The following is a 22893-nucleotide window of genomic DNA, read 5'->3' as shown; positions in this document are numbered from 1 at the left end:
CGCAGCGCGGCACTCCGGCGTTGGTCACTCCAATGAAGAGACGCGTGGAGAAACGCCGGGCACTTTAGGGGAGGCTGTAATTTGCGTTGCGGTGGTGCATACAAAGCGGCGACAATCGATACAAAACGACGGCCGAATCGGCACCACCCGCCCGCGCTTTCTTCACGCTTTCGCTCTCTTTCTCCGCTTCTCTTGTCCCTCCCCCTCTCGCGCGCGCAGGGCGTCGACGAGGACATTAATTATTATTTCTCCCTTCTCCCCTCGCCACTCACCGAGCGGCTTAAATCAGTCGACTCGGCACATAAACTGGAAACGACGGCCTCGACTGCTCGGCTGCCGCGAGCCGCGAGAACCGCCCGTTTATTCCGTTCGCTCGCTCGCTTCTCCCGCTTCCGGCTTTTCAGGCCGCGAGTCAAGTGGCCCGCGCGAGCCCGGCGAGGCGCGCGACGTCGCGAGTGTGGATCGTTAACGATCACGAAAATTAGTAACGGGGGAAAGTGAGAGAGCGAGTTGCGTCTCGAGTGGCGCGCGTTACGCGCGGGGGCGACACGCCGCGCGAGGGTAAGAGACCTCACGCACAAATCGCCGTAACCGCCGGCTCAAGACGCAAACTTAAGTTGAAGAACCACTCGGTGCACTGCTTCTTGGGATCGTTTCTTGTTTAGGGGAAGATAGAAAAGTGTAACTAGAACTCAGACTGGATATAATTAATGTTCCAATCGATCCTCGGATCCTGGTTGCTTCTGCTTAACGCTTTATATCATGACAGAACTTAAAAGTATCGCTCTACATAAATGCTCATATGGCTTATAACTTCTTCTTATCTCACTCTTTATTTCTCTCGGTACTTATAAGTACCACCTTAAAATCATTAAATTTGGCGCCAATGTTATGAAATTTACTTTTTCCTACTCCTTACGTTTATGATATGCCAAAAGTTATTTAACTGCATAAAAATGTAATAAGAAGATCTTGGATAAATTAATTCAGGATGTAAAAAATTAAAGGTCAAGAAAGGTTGTTAAGGAATTACTTCTGGTCGAACAAGTTGGTCGAAATCTTGTCAATGCTATTTCGCAGGACTCGCCGTAAGGAATCACAGGTCGAAACCGGCCAAAATGTGTAGGATAAAAACTTTTGCAGCATTTTTGTTTTGCTATTTTGCTAAGAGTCAGGAAAGATATATGTCTGTGAGGTTCGTTTCCGATAAAAACGAATCGATTTCCCTGTATTACTATCTACTCTGTAAGAACCTGGAACCCTTTTTCTAAGTACCCTATATAGGCAAATTGACAATGATTTTTCAATTATTATTAATTGATATACTTTTATATATAATTTTTTGTACTTAAACAATACTTAAACAAATTTTAAGTTTAACAAATTTTAATTTTATAAAGTTTAGTTTAGTAAAGTTTATTTTAATAAAGCAAATTCAAATTTTAAATTTAATGTTCAAGTATTAAAAAGAAATGTTTAAGTATTATTCAATTTTGCCCAACAAGCTGGAAATTTGTTAAATTGAGCAATTCATTTTTTTTTCCATTGTAAAAGTATACCGACGCTGTTGACTAACTAAAAAAGAATGCGAATTTCCAAAGAACTTTTCGGTTATAGATGGAAAATTGATTTGGAATAAGAATAGAATTCTCCATTGATGTCGTGATCAGATAACCAATTTTGCGACAAAATTAGGAATTCTAATCAGAATCTATGCTATATCCAGGATAATCCTGAGAAATTTCTACGTGAGTCTGTGAGTCTGCTTAGTCAGTCCTTTCTTCTGCAAAACTACAAAAATTGAAGACAATATCCTAATCGGGTTTCTAGCTTTAGTTTACATCAATCTTACATCTACGGTTTTTAACAATTTATGTACTGTACTATACTGGGGAGCTAACTCAGATAGGGAAAAACGGGAAAGAGAGGCAAAAATGTCAACAATATCTATGCTTTTCTCTTCGAGCTGCAAGCATTGCAGCTCCGCTCAACGTGACACGCCGGGTGCAAAGATGCGTCACAGCGAGCTCTACACTTCTAATTAAGTGTATTGCTGCGAATAAAAGTGAAATTTGCAATAAGGGTCATAAAGAACTTTTTGCCAACCAAAGCTCATTGAACAGAAAAAGAGGTATGACATCTAAATTACTCGTCTCTTTTCTTCTCATGACTGGACGCTGAATTTTGCCATAAGTTTTACAGTTTTAAAGAGTAGAGTGGTCAAATTTGAAAACTGTAAAATCTGGACAGATTAAAAAAAAACTGAAAATATAATGTGTAAAAATATATCTTCCGAAGAATGCAGTAGATAAGGAATGTTTAATAATCGAAATATTTTTAATGTCAGCTGCACAGCCGGCCACCGACGGTAAAATCCGGACTATTGAATTTGGGATGGCTAGTGCAACTCTGGTTAAGAGATATTTTTTCTCTACTCACTCCTGCGTGGTGGCCGTGCCCGGCGGTTTCTCAATCTCCGTGCTAATCGTGCCGCCGTCCGGCGTTCGTAGAGCAGCCTCCAGCGCGGCCGCCTCCTCCTCCTCCCTCAATTCCTCCGATGCCTCCTCCGGGATCGTCGTGATGTCCTCGATTGGTGGCAGCTCGTTCCCGTTCTCTTCCAGATGATTCTCCAGCATCGGATCGGAATTATTGTCGCCTGGTCGCGTCACTTCCTCGATATCGGAATCGATACCCTACGGGGTGCAAACGGGGGTGCGCCGGTATAGTCGATGCGGCCAGCCGCTTTTGTTAGCGAGAGTTTCAACCCCCAAAGACCGTCTCACGTATCTCCGCACAATGGCAGGATAATAATTTACAAAGTATCGAGATATTTCGCCGCGTGAGAAAATCTGTGCTGGCGGACAAGATCACTCGTGAGACTGTTGCATGTTACGTACAATGTTGAGCATTGAAGCAAAATTAATCGATCGTCATATTGTGAACAATTTAATCGACTGATAAATCTTTATTTCGGAAATGCAATGTCTTTTTTTATTTTTGGCAAAAGGATACCGAGTAGATTTAAAATTTGATTTAGAAAATATGACCTCAGCAGGTAATAATTAAAATAAATTGTATTACATAGGCAATTAGAAAATTAGTGAAAATAATTTTCCTCTAAAATAAGCAGATATTGTTAAATTAGCTCTAAGAACGTATTATTAAAAGACGTAGATAGATCAATTAAAATATCTTTTAATGTAATTAAAACATTCTCAGAGATATTTTATATGCCGTAATCCTCAAAAAGGAAAGTCTATAAAAAATGCTAAATGTATTATCGACATTTTTTACTAAAGTTAAACGACAGAAATGTTTTATCCTTAAAAAAGAAAGTCTAAAAAAAATTACTAAATGCATTATCGGCATTTTTACTAAAGTCAAACGATAAAATTGTTTTATCGGATTGAGCATAAATACGGATCTTCAAATGCATCACTCTAAATTATTCGATCGTTCTCATGGGCCGACTATTTTTAGGGTCGTCCCAGTTTCGAGGATATGTACGAGGATATTGAATTTGTCTTTCTTGGCATACGACTCTATATGTTGGCGCGATATTTCTGTTATTGACACGTTGCTACACTTTAATCCGATTTTAGGAAGGTCAAATATAGCCGCGAATATCCGGCGAGATTGACCCGATAGAAATTTATCGAGTCGCAATACACTCGTCCTAAATACACGCGTCCTAAAAATTATCCACTGCTACTCCACATTGAACGTCGAGGGTGCGAAGGATGATTATTGAATTTTCATCTATGCACTCTCCAATCCCGCGCGTAGTGTTTCCATATGAAAGTAAAACTTTGCAGTTTACGATTCAAATACTACATAGAGCTCGAAAATATACTGAGGAAAAATATAGGAAAAATAGAGGAATATAGATTCAGGATATTTGAAAATATATATGCAGGTAAGGTATATTTTTAAGAAAAAAATATATTTAAGAAAAAAATAATTTATATGTTAAACAAAAAATACATTAGAGAAATAAAATATACATAACAAATATATGCACAGAGGTGAGGAAAAAACTGATTATTACCATCTTACATATCTTCAAAATATAAGAGGTTTGAAAGTAAATTAACCTAGCAGAGATTACAAAATTACAGAAGCGTTCGTCTTCTGACGCTTTTTTCGTTTTTTATTTTGTCGAATCTCAACAATATATCTTAATGGCAAGGCATATTCAAGATAGTAATAGTCATTGCTATATAAAACATAAAATATACAGACAAGAAATAAAAAATACATATAACAAAATTTATATAAAAAATATATACTTAAGAGATATTTAAGAAAAAATCGACAAACAATTTAAATAAATACGTGTTTAGTTAAAATTTTGTACAGTTTGTATAAAAACTAAAGAAAAAAATTTTTTTAATTAAAAAACGAACATTAAAATTACAAAAATTAAATATTTTTGTTATTAGAAACTTAACTAACAAATTAATTAAAATCACAGCTTGCATGAAGAACTAAAAAAATACTTTTAATTATAAAAATAAAGATTAAAATAACTTATTAAAATAATTATTTCAATTATATCCATTTTTATTTGAAGTTTGTTTTATATATAAATTTGACTTTTTAATTGATTTATAAAATCATTCTTTGACCACGTAACTAAAAGTTGCAGAATTTATATATTACATCCTCGAAATTAAAATTATAGAAATAAAACATTTTCGTTTTCAAAATTTCATTAAAAAGTAACCAACTATTAAACAATAATCTGTTTTTTAATTAAAACAAAAAATAGATGTAGGTAGGAAGAAAAAAATAAACTGCTTTTAATAGACTTTAAGAATAATAATTATAAATATAGTTTTCTTTGGAAATTCTTAAATTATACCGTTACAATACAGGCAATAAGTAGCACGATTTAAGAGACTAATCGTGTTTCTCCAATTATGTTTGTAAAGTATACACAGAATAAGATTATATCCAAACTATGCTATGTAAATACGTCAATTTTGATGTAGTCTAAAAATTACAAGCAGCTAAATCAATGTACTTTTTGAAACTTTCGAAAGGTCTTGTGTAAATGTGAACAAAACTTTATTTCAAAATTAAAAGAAAACCTTTTTTTAACAAGACGGTTTCGTACATAAACACTCATTCCCCTCTTTAACTTAATAGCGATAACTTTATAGCGATAGATGAACCTCGCATAGATGGCGCTAGGCCTTCGGGTTCTATGAAATATGAAGATGAATGTATGAATGTGTTTGACCGAAATATATCAAGAGGTCCAGCGAAAGTAAAAAGAATTATCACGCCGGTTTACGTACGTAAGTGAGAACATACAGAGCATACATTATATAAATAAGTGAGCTCAGCAGCGGCGATCCGGAAGTCGCGATCCGCGCTAACTACGTAATTCTCGTCGGCGCTGCCCCTGAAATCTTTGCGAGTAATTACCCCCGGCACTCGAGACAGATGATTTTTAATCTACGAGACGCGGCTTCTCGCACCCTTCCACCCTCATCTGCGCCAGCGTACCTGAGCGAAGTCCATGTAGAAGGAATCTCTGGAGTCGGAACTGCCCTGGCGTAGCCGGAGGCTGAGATCCGGCGAGCTCTCTCCCATCTTCCTTATCTCCTTATCTATCCGTCTCGCTTTTTCACCACTCAACTGCGCTTCCACGTCGCGCCTCTCCTCCGCTTCCTCCTCCTCCTCCTCCTCGTTCTAACCGCTCCTCTTGCGCGCCAGCTCCCCGTGGTCTTTGTCTTCGACGAGCTCCTCGCTCCTTTACGGCCGGGGAATTCTAAAGAGGGTGGGCCCTTGCACATACAATCCACCACCGGGTTTGCAGCCTGAAAGAATCGGCCCTTGAAAGACAGATCGTCTCAACGTCACCTCCTTTTCCTCCTCCTTCTCTTCCTCCTCTTCCACCTGCCTGCCTGCTCTTCGCTTGTGGTAGATAGACAGAGAGAAAGAGAGAGAGAGGGAGAGAGAGAGAGAGAGAGAGAGAGAGGGGGGTGAGCAGGTGGGGCAAAGAGGAAGGGAGAAGGAGCAAGAGAGACCATCCTCGAGAGCGTGCGATGCGAAAATACTCCGATGAAAAGAGTCGGCGATCGCGCTCGCGCGCGGCCCTCTTCACAATGACAACTTTTAAACCCCGGGTGTCTCAAAGGCGTCTCCCTTCACCCCTTAGCGCCCTCGCGGAAAGACACTGGCGCGGAACGCGCGCCGACAGACTGTGATTTTTCCGTCGACGCTTATCGCGCGTTAAATTAGACGCCGAGCGGCCCGGGAAATGTGCCAATAGGTCCTTTTTAACTGACGCTTCGTTGTTCTTCCCTCTTGAGGCTGGCTTGCTTGTTTTGCTGTGAAAGGGCCAAAGGTGCAAAGTAATTCGGTGAAAAAGAACAGGCGATACTCAATCGAAACTTGCTGGAAGAAAAAGAAAGAGAGAGAGAATAAGATCGCAAGAGATGGATCGAAGAGAGCAGCTGAAAGCAACAGACTGTGTTTTTTTTCTTTCCTTTTTTTGGCGAAGAGCTAGTGTACACTTTCGGAACTTGAAGAAAGGAAACAGACTCACTCTTGAGATTTGATGGAAGAAGAAAGAGGGAAAGACAATTAGCGCAAGGTGGCGCAGCGGAAAGAAGGCAGACTGCTAAGGACGACGTCGCGTCGAGTGCGATTAATCGCGATTTGCGGACAAATGTCTCACATCACTGAAAACTTTGGCCCTCTAATTTCGCACGTAAGCCCTCTCGAGTTTCTCTCGCTCCTCAAGTAGACGGAAACGACCGCCCGACCCTTCCCGAGCAACAAATACGATCCGCAAACGGCGCAAATGTCCGAAAAGCGTCTTAGCGGCGCCTCGGAAAGGCGTTTAAAACCTGCAGAATATTCCCTGGACGTAGCTTAGACATACTTCGCTCGAAGACGAAGACAAACAGAGAATATCGCATCTCCCCGGATTTTTTCGACTTGTCGCGTGTTTTACGCAGAGAACTTCATCCGGTTGCTGTCCTCGGGCAACTTCGGGGACGGACTTCGATGCACTTAATTACGTAAGGTGACGAGAGACGAGACGGCGGCTGCAGGGACGTACTTTGTAAAATCGAAACTAATTAGGGAGCCAGGTAGGAAATTAAATCTGGCCGCCTGTTTGTCTTCGACTTAATTATCCCGCGGTGATAATTTCGAGCGAAACTGCGTAACGTAATTATGGCTCGCGACGATCGCCCGCTGGCCACGGAGAAGGTTTTAAGTCGCACGGGACGTGATTATTCATGTAAAAAGCAGCGAACGAGCGAGCAAACGAGAGTCTCCCTCCCCCTCACCCCTCTTCTCCCTCTCTCTCTCTCTCTCTCTCTTTCTCTCTCGCTCTTGCTCTCCGTTTTATCGAGCGATTTTATTAGCAAGTTCGATCGAAACGCGCTGCCGCGAGAGCAACATGCGGAACATATCGCAAGGTAAGCTCCAGTTTATCTTACGAGGACTTGCAAGACTTGCGTACTTAACGGCTTAGTCGTGTTGCCGCCGAGACTTACCGAGGCAAGCTCGTTGCGCGGAGTTGTTGTTGGCGAAGTAACGGGATATCCGTGTCTAAGACGCTGCCTTATGCGCGCGGAATGCATAATTACTCGCTCGCGAAAGTTAATGCAAAGCCCGGCTCGGCGATACAATCTGCGAAACTCGAGCCGCGCTTTGTGCCGCATTCTTGTACGTCATTTCGTATGCTGACAATTGTGGAGCGAGCATTTGCGAACACGTCTAGGGCTTTGTCTCGTGTCTTCAGAACTGTATTTCTCTCGAGAAAGAGGATCGATATATATGTACTCGCTTCTCTTTCTGGTCTTCGACTGCGGAAAAGACTCGCTTCCCTCGCAATATGCACTGTTGGCTTCGACCATTGCAAGATTTTTCTCCGATTGTTTTCGCAAGGTATCTAGGAGAATTAATTTTTTTAATGATACCCAAGAGACCCATTCTGCATTATCGAATGCAGAACGCGCGGCGAAACTCGTCGAAGAAAAGAATTGCAACATTTAGTCAGTTTCGAGAGAAACATAAAAATGCTCTGACTCCAACTGTGAATTTCATTCTTTATTGTAGAAAATTTTTCAGAGTTTTTCCAGATACAGTCATGGATTTCAATTTGAGTTCCCAGATTTGTCCCAAAATTGCTTTGATAATCAATTGAGAATCCTACTCTTGTTCCAAAGATGGATTTCTTATTTAAAATCGAAGTAGAAATATTATGAAAATTGCGCTTTTTTCAACATCGACATTGATACACTTTTATAAAAGAAAATAAATAGGATTTGAAATAATTTAAAGTCTGCGTTGGAAAAATGAATTTGAATGAATTTAATTAATTCGATGTGTAGCTTGTTGGACAAAATCCAGCATTATAATGAAGTAGATTTGTCCGTGCAGCATAAAAATTCTACTTGAAAATGATTATCGATTTACTTTAGACCAACTCAATAGATGTTGTCTCAGTTATTGCAACAGACGATTTTGTTAATGTACCAAATTTCTTTTTAGCACAACAGTAAAATTAGTTACTCATCTTAACGGCAAATTAATTATATATACACATACACATAACAATATACAGAGTGTCCGAGATCTTTTGGGAATGAAGAATTATGAAGATTAATGAAGATGAAACTAAGAGGAAAAGTCAAGTATCATTTTGCAAAAATCGCAATAGTTATTAAGTTATTAATGATTGAAAATTACTACATCCAGAAGTTCTTTTAATTGATAATTTGAAAATTTGCAAAATTTATTTGCAAAATAGTAAGGAATTTTTTTGTTCAGAATGATCTAATCTACAATTATATGACGGCTATTGTGTCTAGCGATAGGTTCAAGATTCAAAGTTCAAAATTCAATATACTCATATTTATCGCTTTATGTCATTCTGAACAAAAAAGTCCTTTACCACTTTGCAAATAAGTACGCAAATTTTTAAATTATCAATTAAAAGAGCTTCTATTTATAAATATAAAATAGTTATAGATTCATTTTCAATTATTAATAACTTAATAACTATTCTATTGATTTCGGCAAAAGATTTCGGCGGTACATGAGTTTTCTTCTCAGTTTAATCTGATTAATCTTCACAATTTTTCGTTTCCAAAATATCTCGGACACTCTATATGTATATACATGTCTTATTGTATATCATAAATTATATTTTTCTACAAAAACACCATCAGGATATAAACTTAACATTTTGCAGTTCGCTGACATTATCATCGCGTCTTTTTCGATGTTCTGCCGATATCATAGTAATACCGTGATGTACATGCATATATTGAATTTAATAGGTACTTTTGTATCAGCATTTATTTTTCAGTCGAAATAATACAACTGAATATGGGTTATAAGTTCTCCTTGCTTAAGTCAAAAAGCCCGACACGGGCTGTCAAATGTCAATAAGTAAAACAGAAAGAGAGAGAGAGAGAGAGAGAGAGAGAGAAAGAGAGAGAGAGAAAGATATATCAAAGTGCGGGGTTTGGATATCTTGGTTCGGGTAAAGCAGTCGCTCGGCAAGAAAAAGGTCCCGGGTTCGATTCCTGGTCTAATCTGTTTATCCAATTTACTTTTTTCTCATCTCTTTTATATAGCTTTTATTACTAATAGATTCAGTAAATCTTATTAATGTACAAACGCACGAAACGGATGAATTCTTCTATGCAGAATTTATGTGTATTATCTGAGTTTATATGGGAATTTACTACTTTATATAATTGAAAAAAAAAAAGGGAGAGAGAAAGAGAGAAATATCGGGTAACTTGGTTGGACGAGCAGTCGCCGAGATTTAATTAAGTGGAGACTTAATTGTCTGTCTTGCTCGATATTTTTCTTCTCACACATAAACAAATTCTTACGTGCTGCAGAGAAATATGCAAACAATTGTTAAACTGCTCATAAAACAAATCTATTTTGTGATAAATATTATCCTAATTATTGCAGCAAATTATTTCATATTTTGAGCTAATTCAAGTTGTAAGACCAATTTATATTAATTTTACTGAAATTATTGAATCGCACTTATTTTATTAAAACGATGAAGGGGATTTGATTCATTTTCTCATCGGGAATTTTCAACATCGGGAAAATCTTGAGCTGCCCATTTAGAATCGCGTATTCAAAAGTATTTCGGAAAATCGAATTAGATCCCAATTAGAAAATTCCCTATGCGGAAACTGGAACCTGCGTAGATCTCAGCAGGGGCCGGACTAGATTCTAATTAGACCCGAAGAAATTTCCCATATGAGTGAGTACTTCGTCGAGATGAATCGTTAAATCCGTCGGGGAAGAAAACAATGCATCGTACCTTCAGAAGACATTTGTCCTCTTATGAGTAATCCAGTGCGGGGCTGGCGAAGAGCTTCCTCGCCCGAAGAGAGAGAGAGAGAGAGAGAGAGAGAGAGAGAAAGAGAGAGAGAGAGAGAGAGGGGGGGGAGAAAGGGAAAGAGACGCAGGAGTTCTAACGTCAATGAACATTCTTCCCGCTCGGGCTCGTCCCTAACGCCATTCCACGAGACGGACCCTCCCGTTTCTCGAACGTTTTATGGTTCGTATACGTGGCATCGAATATTTCTCCATCAAAATGACTCCCCGCGCGCATTAGGGAAACACTGGGCACAGCAGAAGCAGCCTTGGGGTCAGGCGCTAAATTCTGGGCTGGTCGTAGCAAATGCAAGCGGTTTCGCGGCCGCACAGCTCTCGCACGCGGAACAATACCGATCGCGAACTGCCCGGAAGATTGAAAAGGTCTCTCGACTGAAAGGCAAAAGTGCCGATGGCAAGCGTAAGTCGTCGACACACATTAACGATAAATACACGTTAATGCAGATAAAATTATTTAACAAAAGCCCCGAGTAAAAGCCTACGTTTGTTGTCAAGAGGTAAATAATTTATTTAAAGCTCGCTCAACGTACGAACAAAATAAAGGGCCTGCGCTTGTTATTAAAAAATAAATCAATTAGAGCCGTGCTGAGATGTACACAATGAAAATGGTTCGACAAGGGGGCATTAGTAAGAGGCTGTATAGGGATTTTGCAGTGCGACGAAAAGCGAAAATAAACTCGTTTAATCAGATTCGTAAGATTAAACTCGTATACACAAATTCATACACAAATTTCACAGATATTCCGATTATCCTGAATTCATCCTTCTGCTGACTATTCATTAATTTATTTCGTTTTTGTACCAACGGGGCCTGAATTATTTTCTTTTTCGAGCGCCCAGCGATAAACGCAAACGTAATTTCCGCGATGAAATTGCGGATGAATCGAGCGCGTGGATCGAAGGAGAAACTATCGCGACAACAATTTCGCCGAGCGATAAAGTGATTTGTACACATCCGTGAAGCGTGACGATACAAACAGGAAGCATCGTGAAAGCAGCCCCGACGTGACATCGGCACAGTGAGACGGAAGGATCGCCCCTGCACGGATCGATACGCAAATTCTATATCCAGCGCCGTCGATAGCTCGGTCACTCTGCTACAACGGTGTGCAGTTGTTGCTTTCCCAGAATTCCGTAGCAACGATTTTTCCGTCGCGTGCGAGGAAAGCAGCGGCGTATTTCCATGCTCGGAAGCGGTTCATTGCCTTTTTACGCTGGCGATGTCGCGTTCCGACGTTTTATCTAAACTATACGCCTCGCGCCGCCAGATATGCACGCAATGAGGCACGCAACAGGATGAAAAATAAACGTCGGCAAATAATAGAGTCGGAGCTATCGAGCGACATCAAAACGAAAGGAAGAAAAACCATAGCCGCCCCCAACATGGCTCGCGTGCTATTTACAAACAAAGTCTCCGGGCTGACGTCTCGATTTGTACGAAATGTCTCAAGCTGAGTCCTCCGCGAGCCCCCCGGGTGAACGGAAGTCGCAGTTTGAAGCATGCGGGGTTTCTCGAAGATAGGAGACGGGAGCGTAACATTTTTCCAAAACTCAAAAATGGAGGTGATCTTTCTTCGCGCTTTTTTTTTTTAGGCGGAACTCAGGCGGAACGCGAGATTCGTTCGCTCGTTTGAAAAAATTCGCTGGGGGTTGATTTAACCCCATACGCTTCGCGGAAGGTTAGAAATGGCTCAGAGTCGCTTCAAAACTGCGAGCCTACAGCTGCGACGTCGTCCGCCGTATTAATCCGTCGGCGTTCCCGAGATTTCACTTTCACGATTTTGCTTGGCCACCCTTGAGGTCCAGCTCGCCGCTTGAAACGCGCCTGAGAGCGAGCAACGATCAGAGCTCCGCGTGTATGACAATTGGTCGGCGGATTGACCCGCCGAGAATACACTCGCAGATTTCGGCCGTCTATTCCGAGAAGGGCCCGAATACAGTCCGATCGATCTTACGTCGTCGACTTGCTCGATTCTTCGGAAGCGAGCTGTCAACCACCGTAACAAACGACGTCTCGGCGACACGGAGTTGTCGAGGCTTGCCCCGGCAGTGACATAACGCACGCCGACAATTTCCACGCGATTGCATCGTCGGAGATGTCATTAGCGACTCCAACAACAACGCGAGCTCTCCCCAGCAGTTCTTCTTTCCCTCCAATGCTGAAAGTTGCGACTTCCGCGTATCGAACACCGAATACGACTCTCCGACTCTCAAGCTGTCGCTGAAAACAGCGTCGTACGCGACGCGAAACTCCGAGTTCAAAAGGCATACTTGACTTGACGCTCGCTGTGCGGCCGGGAAGGGCCCTCAATGGTCACGCTCGCTGTTCAACGATTGAATGAAGGAACGGAAGAAGCGCACTTACGGGAAGAAACCGAGACACTCATCGTCGGCCGGTGCTCGTCTTCCCGCAGCCTTCGTCGCCGTGCTTCTCCCGAAGGCCGACGCATCCTCCCTCTCACATCGCAGTGGCAGCAGCGACAGCAGCAGCAGCAGCAACAGCAGCAGCAGCAGCAGCAGCAGCAGCAACAGCAGCAGTAGCGGTAGTAACACGCAGCTCGCAGTCCCCCGTTTTCACTTTCATTCGGCTCCTCCTCTCGCACGGCTCGCGGATCCGTCATCTGCCGCCCTCCGCATCCGCTCGGCTCCACTGCGAATCCATATCCCGTAATCGGTGCCTAACGCCACCGCCGCCGCCGCAGCCGCCGCACTATCCGCAGGTTGTAAACACACGCACCGACGCGTCCCTCACGCACACGCGTACCTGAGCGCGGCTCGTACTACCGCCGCTCGGGGGCTGCGTACGAGCCGCGTTACGAAACTTCCGGTGAGCCTCTTTGGCCGCCCGGCAGGGAGGAAGGCCGCGAAAACGTGCGCGCGCGCGCGCGCGCACCCGGAACTTTCTGTTTTCTTCCGTTGACCTCTCCGCGCGCTGGAACTCCCGTTGCAACTCTCCGGAAAAAAAGGTGTCGTGAAACTTGTTGAGCGAATCGAGCGGGAAACGGGAAAGATAGAGAGAGAGAGAGAGAGAGAGAGAGAGAGAGAGAGAGAGAGAGAGATGGGGGGAAGAGAGGGGGGAAGGGAGGGAGAGGGAGAGAGAACGTGAAACACGGCGGAGCGGCGGGAGTAATGAAGGGAAAGAAAGAGAGAGAGAGAGAGAGAGAGAGAGAGAGAGAGAGAAAGAGCGTTTTCCCAAAATCAAACTCGACGGATGGAGCGCGATCAATCGTGGCGCGCAGTAACGAGACACGGGGACACTTGGGCACCTCCCGAGGGGCGCGCCACGCGAGGCATCGACATCCTGCGAGGGTCGCCGGGCTGCTGGCGATAGCCCGGGCGTCGAGACGGGAGCACCCGCGCCGCGACGCCGCCACCCGTCGCACGCCGCTGCGCCGCACGACTCCGTTGCATCGCGGCGCAAGCCCGTAGCGAGGGGGTGGACCGTCGCCTCCGGGGGGACGAAAACAGCCCGTCGATATGTGTTTCTTTTTTCCGCCTTGTTTTACCCTTCGCGGACTTTCGGCATGCCGTGTGAGGAATTTTCGTCGTTCACCCGCTTGTATCTTTTGGGAGCAGAGACTGACGGAGCGCTGCGTGGGTAGTGCTGAGGACGTTGGCGAAAAAGATTTCCTATTTTTGTTGAAATATGACGATATGTTCTTTTTTCTTTTTTAATATTGATTTAAGGATGATCATTCTTGGAAGGAAGTTCTCGGAGAGAAACCGACGTGATTGGCGACACGCGAGAAATCCGGCGAGATGTGCGCCGGAGGAGAACTGCGATTATTTAATTATCCGGTGATGAAAGTTGCGAGGATACGCTTGGGGCGTGCTACAGCCCTTGTGAAATCGGAGCTGCGCGCATGCGCCTTGCGGACTAGTCATTAGGAAGTAAGGGTGGCTTATGTTGAAAGTTCTCGTGCGCGTAAAGAGAAGCCGACGTAATTAATGAGGCGTAAGAAGCGGCGAGGATGCGCGGTAAGGTAGAACGGCGAGATTCCACGAGGAATGCCGGGAGAGCGAGAAATAATTTAACGATGAGATGAGAGTTTGCGGGAATGTTTGTTCGTTCGCGCTCAACTCGCATCGCGATCAGGCGCGACGGATTGGAAGGGCGAAAGTTCTACACTTTTCTCAGAGTGTGGGTCTTTTTATTTTCGCTTTTCCAAGATAACAAACGCGCCATGCTGAATAATAGACACTGTGTGGGTATTCTAATGTAAAAGATACAACTAGATAGTAAGTATAAGAATGTAAATTGAAGTCACTGTATGGCTTGAACCGCGGAAATAGGAAAATAAATCCGTTGAGGGCTACAGGTGGCTCTAATTTACACTAGTAAAATAACATAAAATAATATTGTATACTCACGTGTAACATTATGCAACTGTAATATCTATATTACATACAAACATATCATGTAATACCGAATTATCGCTGGCTGTATATAATATATGTATTAATATACGTGTATGTATAGAGATACGTATTAGTACAACATTCTTATTGTGTTATGCAACGGTAAAACTACACTTGTATAATAAATTTGCGTTGATCCTCGTCAGTCTCATGCTAAATTCTCGCGCATCCGCCTCCTTCGCACCAATTGCTCGACATTGGGGTCTTTATTATGTTCTCTGGTATGTGAATTAGTTTCCGACACACTTCTGCCAAGCCAATCCTCCGCATGCTATAGAGACAATTACATATATCGTAACCTGTACAAAAAGAAATGCATACCAATTAGATCGCAGTGAAAATGTCGAACAGTTAAATCTAATGTTAATCTCGATAATGTTAAACTTACGATCAAGATAGCACCAACAATAACATAGATCTTGACATTCTTCCAAAATAAAGAGCGCGCTAAATTCCTACTAGTCTTCCTGAATGTGACGGACTGAAACCAAAATCGATCGTTAGTGAAACGAACGATGATTAATTACAAACATCAGCAACAACCATATTTTTGCATACATTAGCTGACAAGTTTTCCGTTTTGTGTACAAGAAGTTCTAATCGTTCACCTCGCATTGCTATATTGTCAATATTTTTTACCATGATATCCTTGAGCTCATCTAGCTCACCGTGAACTTTGGACAATCTATCAAGATCCTTTGACTCACTATAATGTTTCTACATAAAAAGAGAGAGAAAAACATGAAATATGGTGATAAGATAGATCTACTTTAGATAGAGCAACTTTTCTAAGCCATATTGTTTCTTACTGCTAACATTACCATTTCGTTAGCTAACACACGACTAAATTCTGTGTTCATGGCATATGCCATGGCAGTTTGAGCACCCTGTCCATAAACAGCTAAAAACCTTCTCTTAATTTCATTGAGATATAAAAATGCTCTGGATCTTTGAAAGTCCTGCAAAACATCTTATTACAAAGAACTCTTTTTAATATCTCTCTCTTGATATACTAGATACATACATCATCGGTAATACACATATAAATCAGATAATCCTCGCAGATGTAGTGAAAAAGGTAAGGCCCCTGCGAGTAAGTAAGTTTGTCGTTGTGCGGTGGGATTTTCGTCAGGATTTTTTCTGTAACTTCCTCAAAATTTCCTGTACAAGCGGCATGTTTCGCCAGTATAATTGGCCCACGAGCTACCACGCTAAATAAAATCGGCATATTGGTAGCTGCAAGTAAAGAAAGTTATTTAAAGTAAAATGTATTCATTATATGTAAAAATGATTTCATTATATTTTTCCTATATAATATCTGTGTATAATTTCTACTGATATTTTGAGACAACTATTTTTATCATAAATCGTTACATTATTTACGATATAATATTCTCAGTGGGAGTATTTTATTATCTTTTATCATATCACAACTGAAAACATGGGTACCATACTTTAAGAGTACGCACAGCAAATGTCTATTTGACTTTGAAGCCAATTTCTAGTTTACAAAATGTTTGTTAAATACAGGTAATCAATAATGCTATAATTTAACGACGACGTCCGTAAAAAATTACTAGTTTCCACACATACACGCACACAATAAGTGTATGCACGCACGTTATTGAAGGCATTATCTTAACCTCTCGATAACCAACTCGACGAAATGTCGAAATAAATTCTAACTCAAATCTGTGTAAATTTTAAACATGTCGAATCTGTCTAAACATTGCATGAAAAGCTCCATTAAAATCTATTTGGCAAGGAGATAAATCATCAATAAACACATTGACACTTGACATATATTACCTCGATATAAAACAAAGAATTATCGAACACTAGCTGCGCACTTTGCTCCTTACGTCCTTCACAATGTATGATTATCCTTGGAATTCACACTTATCCCACATCCATTCGAAGACAACAATCAGTCGTTCGATCTGTTGTTCCCTGTTGGGAACTTCTGCGAAAACATCGAAACACTCCCGCGATTAGACAGCCACACTCTTCCTGAAATCATCGATAAGTGTAGATACGTCAGTGTTAAATTTCGCACACGCGCGATGACAATAATAGCGACCGTAAACTTCACAATATGCTAGAAAGTATACGCATTCTAGAAATAGTCGAGTCGCAACGGGTATTGCATATTCTGTCACTCTAACGTGTTGCGCTTTGCTCGTAAGAATTCGCAGAGGGCGCTAGCGCGCAACGAAAGTTCGTTCTCTTTCCGTTCCATCCAGTTTCATCTTTTATCAAATGGTCTTTAATCAATTTTTCTTTTTATATTATAAAAGTGTTAGAAACTGACAAATATATGAGAATATTGTTGTACAGTGAACAGTGTTGTCTTTTAGCACTGACAGATAATATTTAGAGACTAAAATTTTGTTAAAATTTAATATCCTCCTGTCGGTAAATTTGTATCAAATCAGCATAGATGATAATTATAGTGCATTGTAATTTCATATAAAAATATTTAATATACCCAATTGTAGATCTATTTACATAACAATGAATCATCGAAATAATTGTTAAATTGTAAAACATATTTCATTACATATATTGAATGTCTAAATATTTATATCAAATGATTAAAAATGATCAATAATGGTATACGTTTTACCAATTCTCTACGAGTTCTTCGGAACATTTAATGTTATCTCGTCGATGATATTAGGTTGTATTTGACAAATAAATAATAACATATCAAAAGTTACATATGTTAAGAGTCAGATCACATGATTATTTACATTAAAGTGCTGTTCTCTTCAATATTACATATCTATTTTATTCTAAAGAAAGAAAATGCAGTCTAATTTAATTTAAAAAATTAGAAAGTGGAAAGGATGTAGAACTCCGTTTCATTTAAAATTTACTCATTCATATACAAATCATACTGATTTGTATTTGATTTATATGTGTAAATATAAATAAAATTTATAATGTAAGCATAGTCTGAAAAATTTGAAAATGCTAAACAAACAGTACAAACAAAATAAACAAAATATAAAATAAATATAAATAACAAATATTTGTAATTTTAATAAAATAAAATATGAAGCTCTATTTTCTTGATAAGAAAATGATAAATACACACAGATAATACACATACTATATATATTCTAAATGATATAGTGCCTATTTTCCATTCATCTCATCGTTCTCAGGCTAGTCAGTAAATAAAAATTAGTGAGACTCATTTTAATATCCTATATAAAGCTCACGGTTGCTACTGAGCTGCATTCTGATATCCGCTATCAGTACTGGAGATCTCATAACACGAGATATTGTACACAATTCGAAATTATATACTATAGATTAACACTATAGATTTTCAATATTGGCAATAGATATTAGCAGAAAGGAACGTGAGAGCGGCCAACACGGTGTTTTCAACGACCGGACTTTACGCACTGGGAAAGGACGTCATCTGCATCTATTTTGAGAGGGGAACTACGATGCTACATCCACTTTCAGGTTTCGGCGGTAAAACCTGTATAGTGGCAGTTCACGCTACATCCATTTTTAGCCGGTTTATGTCCGTGCCACAACCATAATAGCATACTTGACAAGCACATTGGTCTCGCACATTGTTATGCGTTTATAACATGAATTAACATGTTAACCTGTGCAAAAAAAAAAGAATTGACATTGCATATGATTAATTTCATGAAAATCATACGAAGTGTCCGGTAATTAGCTGCCAACTCGAAGTGTGAGGGTAGATTGGGTTAAGACAAACATAAAAGTCCCATACCATTTTGCGAGATTCGCAATAATTATCGAGTTATTAATGACAGAAATCTGAGGAGTAAAAGCACGTCGACATAGATGATTCGAAAAGCGTTGCAGCTGTCCGAGGCAGCGATCATCAATCTTTTCCCTAGCGTGAACTAATAAAAAGTGAAAGACTTCTGTGAATCAGTGAAGAATGAAAAATTTTATATGAATTTGTGAAAATCGAAATATTTCACACGACAATTGAGTCGTTCAACATGGCAGTTGCGCGTTCTGGATAATTCAATGAATATCAAAGAAATCAAAATGATCAAAATAATAATGTCTGTGTAATCCGAAGGATATTACGTGACACGCAAAATCCGTTTGATATAATATCCAAAGGAAATGTTTCAAAATATATATGTACAGGTAATATAAACCTTATGCACCGACGAGATATACTACAAAGTCTGATGGCCTTACAGGATTTAGAGTACCAGAGAAATTTCCCTGGTGAAGCACCCGGGCGAAAGAGACCGTCTCGCATTTAGGACAGTAAAATTTAATGGAAACTAATACTTTTCAATCCTTTTCTTCGGATCAAAAAGATTCAGAATTCAGACATATTCGAAATGTCAATACTTTTTAATACGTTTCAAGTCGACATTTTATACAGGAAAGCAGGACAAAGGGAATGGGATGGGGGCAACGATACATCATGCGTCTCCAGACGTGTCAAATCGTTTATTATAGAGGAGACTTTGATACGGCAACATGTATTCGAATATTTAATCGTCCCATGGACCACTTATATATGATAAAAAAAAATTAACGCGTATAAATGAACGATTCGTATCAATTTTTCCTTTTCTTATAGAGCAATGAAAGAGTAAATCAGTATCAAAAATCGAATACCGATAAATACCATAAATCAGTGTCAGAAAATTGCACACGTGCAATGACAATTTTCAGGTATTTACCCTTCTAAACTTATTCAACAAATTAACTCGGATAAACGAACGATTCGTATCAATTATTTTTGACTTATAAAACAATGAGAAAATAAATCAGTACTAAAAATCGAAGACCGTTCAATATCTAATTTTTTCATCAAATTAACAATTTCTATCAGCAGATAAATGAACAATTTCTATCAATATTTTTTTCTTTTATAGAGAAATCGAAGACTAAATCAGTATCGAAAACCGGATATTGATCAATACTATAAACGAGCGTTAGAAAATTGTCTAAGTGCAATGACAAGTTGTTTTCATTTTGCAGGTTACTTACCCCACTAATTTACTCAACAAATTAAGTCGGATAAAAGAACGATTCGTATCAATTTTTATTCTCTTATAAAGAAGTTAGAGAATCAGTCAGTACCGAAAATTGAAGACCGATCAATATTTAATTTAATTATTATCAAATTAACGCGAATAAGTGAACGATTTGTATGAATTTTTTTTCTTATAGAGAAATGAAAGAGTAAATCAGTATCGAAATCGAATATCGATCAATACCAGAAATCAATGTCAGAAGATTGTCCAAGTGCAATGACAATTTGTTCTCATTTTTCAGGTACTTACCCCTCTAATCTTATTCAACAAATTAACTCGGATAAATGAACGATTCGTATCAATTTTTTTGTCTTTTAAATAAATGAGAAAATATATCAGTATCGAAAACCGAAGACTGATCAATACCATAAATCAATATCAAGAAAATTGTCCAAGTGCAATGACAAGTTGTTTTCATCTTGCAGATACTTACCCCACTAATTTACTTAATAAATTAAGTCGGATAAAAGAACGATTCGTATCAATTTTTATTCTCTTATAAAGAAATTAGAGAATCAGTCAGTACCGAAAATTGAAGACCGATCAATATGTAATTTAATTATTATCAAATTAACGCGAATAAATGAACGATTTGTATGAATTTTTTTTCTTATAGAGAAATGAAAAAGTAAATCAGTATCGAAAATCGAATATCGATCAATACCAGAAATCAATGTCAGAAGATTGTCCAAGTGCAATGACAATTTGTTCTCATTTTTCAGGTACTTACCCCTCTAATCTTATTCAACAAATTAACTCGGATAAATGAACGATTCGTATCAATTTTTTTGTCTTTTAAATAAATGAGAAAATATATCAGTATCGAAAACCGAAGACTGATCAATACCATAAATCAATATCAAGAAAATTGTCCAAGTGCAATGACAAGTTGTTTTCATCTTGCAGGTACTTACCCCACTAATTTACTCAATAAATTAAGTCGGATAAAAGAACGATTCGTATCAATTTTTATTCTCTTATAAAGAAATTAGAGAATCAGTCAGTACCGAAAATTGAAGACTGATCAATATTTAATTTATTCATCAAATTAACGCGGATGAATGAACGATTCGTATGAATTTGTTTTTCGTATAGAGAAATGAAAGAGTAAATTAGTTCCGAAAATCGAATATCGATCAATACCGTAAATCAGAGTCAGAAAATTGTCCAAGTGCAATGATAATTTGTTCTTATTTTTCAGGTATTTATCCCTCTAGTTTACTCAACAAATTAACTCAAATAAACGAATGATTCGTATCAATTTTTCTTGTCTTATAAAGAAATGAGAGAATAAATCAGTACCGAAAATTGAAGACCGATCAATACTTAATTTAATCATCAAATTAACGCGGATAAATGAACGATTCGTATGAATTTTTTTTCTTATAGAGAAATGAAAGAGTAAATCAGTACCGAACATCGAATATCGATTAACACTATAAATCAGTGTCAAAAAATTGTCCAAGTGCAATGACAATTTGTTCTCATTTTTCAGGTACTTACCCCTCTAACCTTATTCAACAAACTAACTTGGATAAACGAACGATTCGTATCAATTTTTTTGTCTTATAAAGAAATGAGAAAATAAATCAGTACCGAAAACCGAAGACTGATCAATACCACAAATCAATGTCACGAAAATTGTCCAAGTGCAATGACAAGTTGTTTTCATCTTGCAGGTACTACTTACCCCACTAATTTACTCAACAAATTAAGTCGGATAGAAGAACGATTCGTATCAATTTTTATTCTTTTATAAAGAAATTAGAGAATCTGTACCGAAAATTGAAGACCGATCAATATTTTATTTATTCATCAAATTAACGCGGATAAATGAACGATTCGTTTGAATTTTTTTTTTCTTATAGAAAAATGAAAGAGTAAATCAGTACCGAAAAGCGAATATCGATCAACACCGTAAATCAGTGTTAGAAAATTGTCCAAGTACAATGACAATTTATTCTCATTTTTCAGGTATTTATCCCTCTAATTTACTGAACAAATTAACTCGAATAAACAAATGATTCGTATCAATTTGTCTTGTCTTATAAAGAAATGAGAAAATAAATCAGTACTGAAAATTGGAGACCGATCAATATTTAATTTATTCATCAAATTAACGCGGATAAATGAACGACTCGTATTAATTTTCTGCTTTCTTATAGAGAAATGAAAGAGTAAATCAGTACCTAAAATCGAATATCGATCAATACCAGAATTCAGTGTCAGAAGATTGTCCAAGTGCAATGACAATTCGTTCTCATTTTTCAGGTACTTACCCCTCTAATTTATTCAACAAATTAACTCTGATATATAAACGGACGATTCGTATTAATTTTTTCTTCTCTTATAGAGAAATGAGAAAGTAAATCAGTACCGGAAATCGAATATCGATTAATATCGTGAATCAAAATTTATATTGCTGTTTAATTCCATCGTCGCAAAAGATTTGACGTTTTCTCTATCCTAGTTCTAACTTGTAGAAAATTTGGTACTCATCTCTATTTGGCAAAAGTACGTCGGACTTTCTGTACTAACTAATATAAAAAATGTTTTTTCATTCTTATTCTTCCTACGTCTAATATTTTAATTCCGAATCTGTCGAAATGAACCGGTTTGCAGAAATCCTGGCAAGACGTTTCTCTCTCTTTCTCGCTCTCCTCTCTCTTCGTCTCTGAATCGCCGCTAACGATCGAAAACCGCAAGCGGAAAGTAACGATAATTTATTCATCCAACTAAAACGTTCTCCGTGTTATTTTTTAAGCGTTGGATAAATACCGATCCGGCGTTTTGTCAAATATCTAACAAAAGTATCTCCGTTTTTTCTTGCCGACATTCAAATCGATAGTTTTCTACAAGTTAGGATTTGATAAAAAAAAGTCTTTCCCGAGTCGAAATATTAATTCTACATTGATCCTGCAAATTGCATCCAATTTGAAAAATCAATGCAGAATATCTAGATGCGCAATAGTGAACAAGCTTTGGCCTACCTGAACGTTACATCTGGCTACTC

General features: G+C 39.0%; 2 protein-coding genes across 2 annotated transcripts in view; both read right to left on the bottom strand.

The window, feature by feature from the left end:
• The window catches only part of LOC105186942 (proton channel OtopLc), a 52533-nt gene extending 39108 nt beyond the window's left edge, over positions 1 to 13425 (bottom strand). The window contains exons 1-3 of the mRNA XM_011147479.3: positions 12767 to 13425; positions 5515 to 5828; positions 2440 to 2693 (exon numbers count right to left, since the gene is read on the bottom strand). Of these exons, the coding sequence (XP_011145781.1) occupies positions 2440 to 2693; positions 5515 to 5601 (341 nt within the window). The 5' untranslated portion in view covers positions 5602 to 5828; positions 12767 to 13425. The remainder of the gene's footprint in view (positions 1 to 2439; positions 2694 to 5514; positions 5829 to 12766) is intronic.
• A 1110-nt stretch (positions 13426 to 14535) lies between these two features.
• On the bottom strand, positions 14536 to 16884 carry Vamp7 (vesicle-associated membrane protein 7). The gene is made up of 6 exons (XM_011147478.3): positions 16630 to 16884; positions 15845 to 16056; positions 15642 to 15779; positions 15379 to 15537; positions 15209 to 15301; positions 14536 to 15119 (listed from the first exon to the last, which is right to left on the bottom strand). Exons 2-6 carry the CDS (start codon positions 16046 to 16048, stop codon positions 15051 to 15053), a joined length of 663 nt encoding a protein of 220 aa, XP_011145780.1. The 5' UTR covers positions 16049 to 16056; positions 16630 to 16884; the 3' UTR covers positions 14536 to 15050.
• Between the last annotated feature and the right edge of the window lie 6009 nt (positions 16885 to 22893).

This window comes from Harpegnathos saltator, unplaced genomic scaffold, assembly GCF_003227715.2.
Source record: "Harpegnathos saltator strain DR-91 unplaced genomic scaffold, Hsal_v8.6 scaffold587, whole genome shotgun sequence".
NCBI lineage: Eukaryota > Metazoa > Arthropoda > Insecta > Hymenoptera > Formicidae > Harpegnathos > Harpegnathos saltator.
This window is presented reverse-complemented; position numbering and strand designations above follow the sequence as displayed.

Bases quoted from the DNA above. Each gene is read 5' to 3' on its own strand.
- Vamp7 (XM_011147478.3), bottom strand. From the start codon at position 16,048: ATGCCGATTTTATTTAGCGTGGTAGCTCGTGGGCCAATTATACTGGCG. The intron at 15,780-15,844 runs GTATGTATCTAG...GATGTTTTGCAG, and splicing joins ATATGTGTATTACCGATGAT to GACTTTCAAAGATCCAGAGC. The intron at 15,120-15,208 runs GTAAGTTTAACA...CTTTTTGTACAG, and splicing joins TTGTTGGTGCTATCTTGATC to GTTACGATATATGTAATTGT.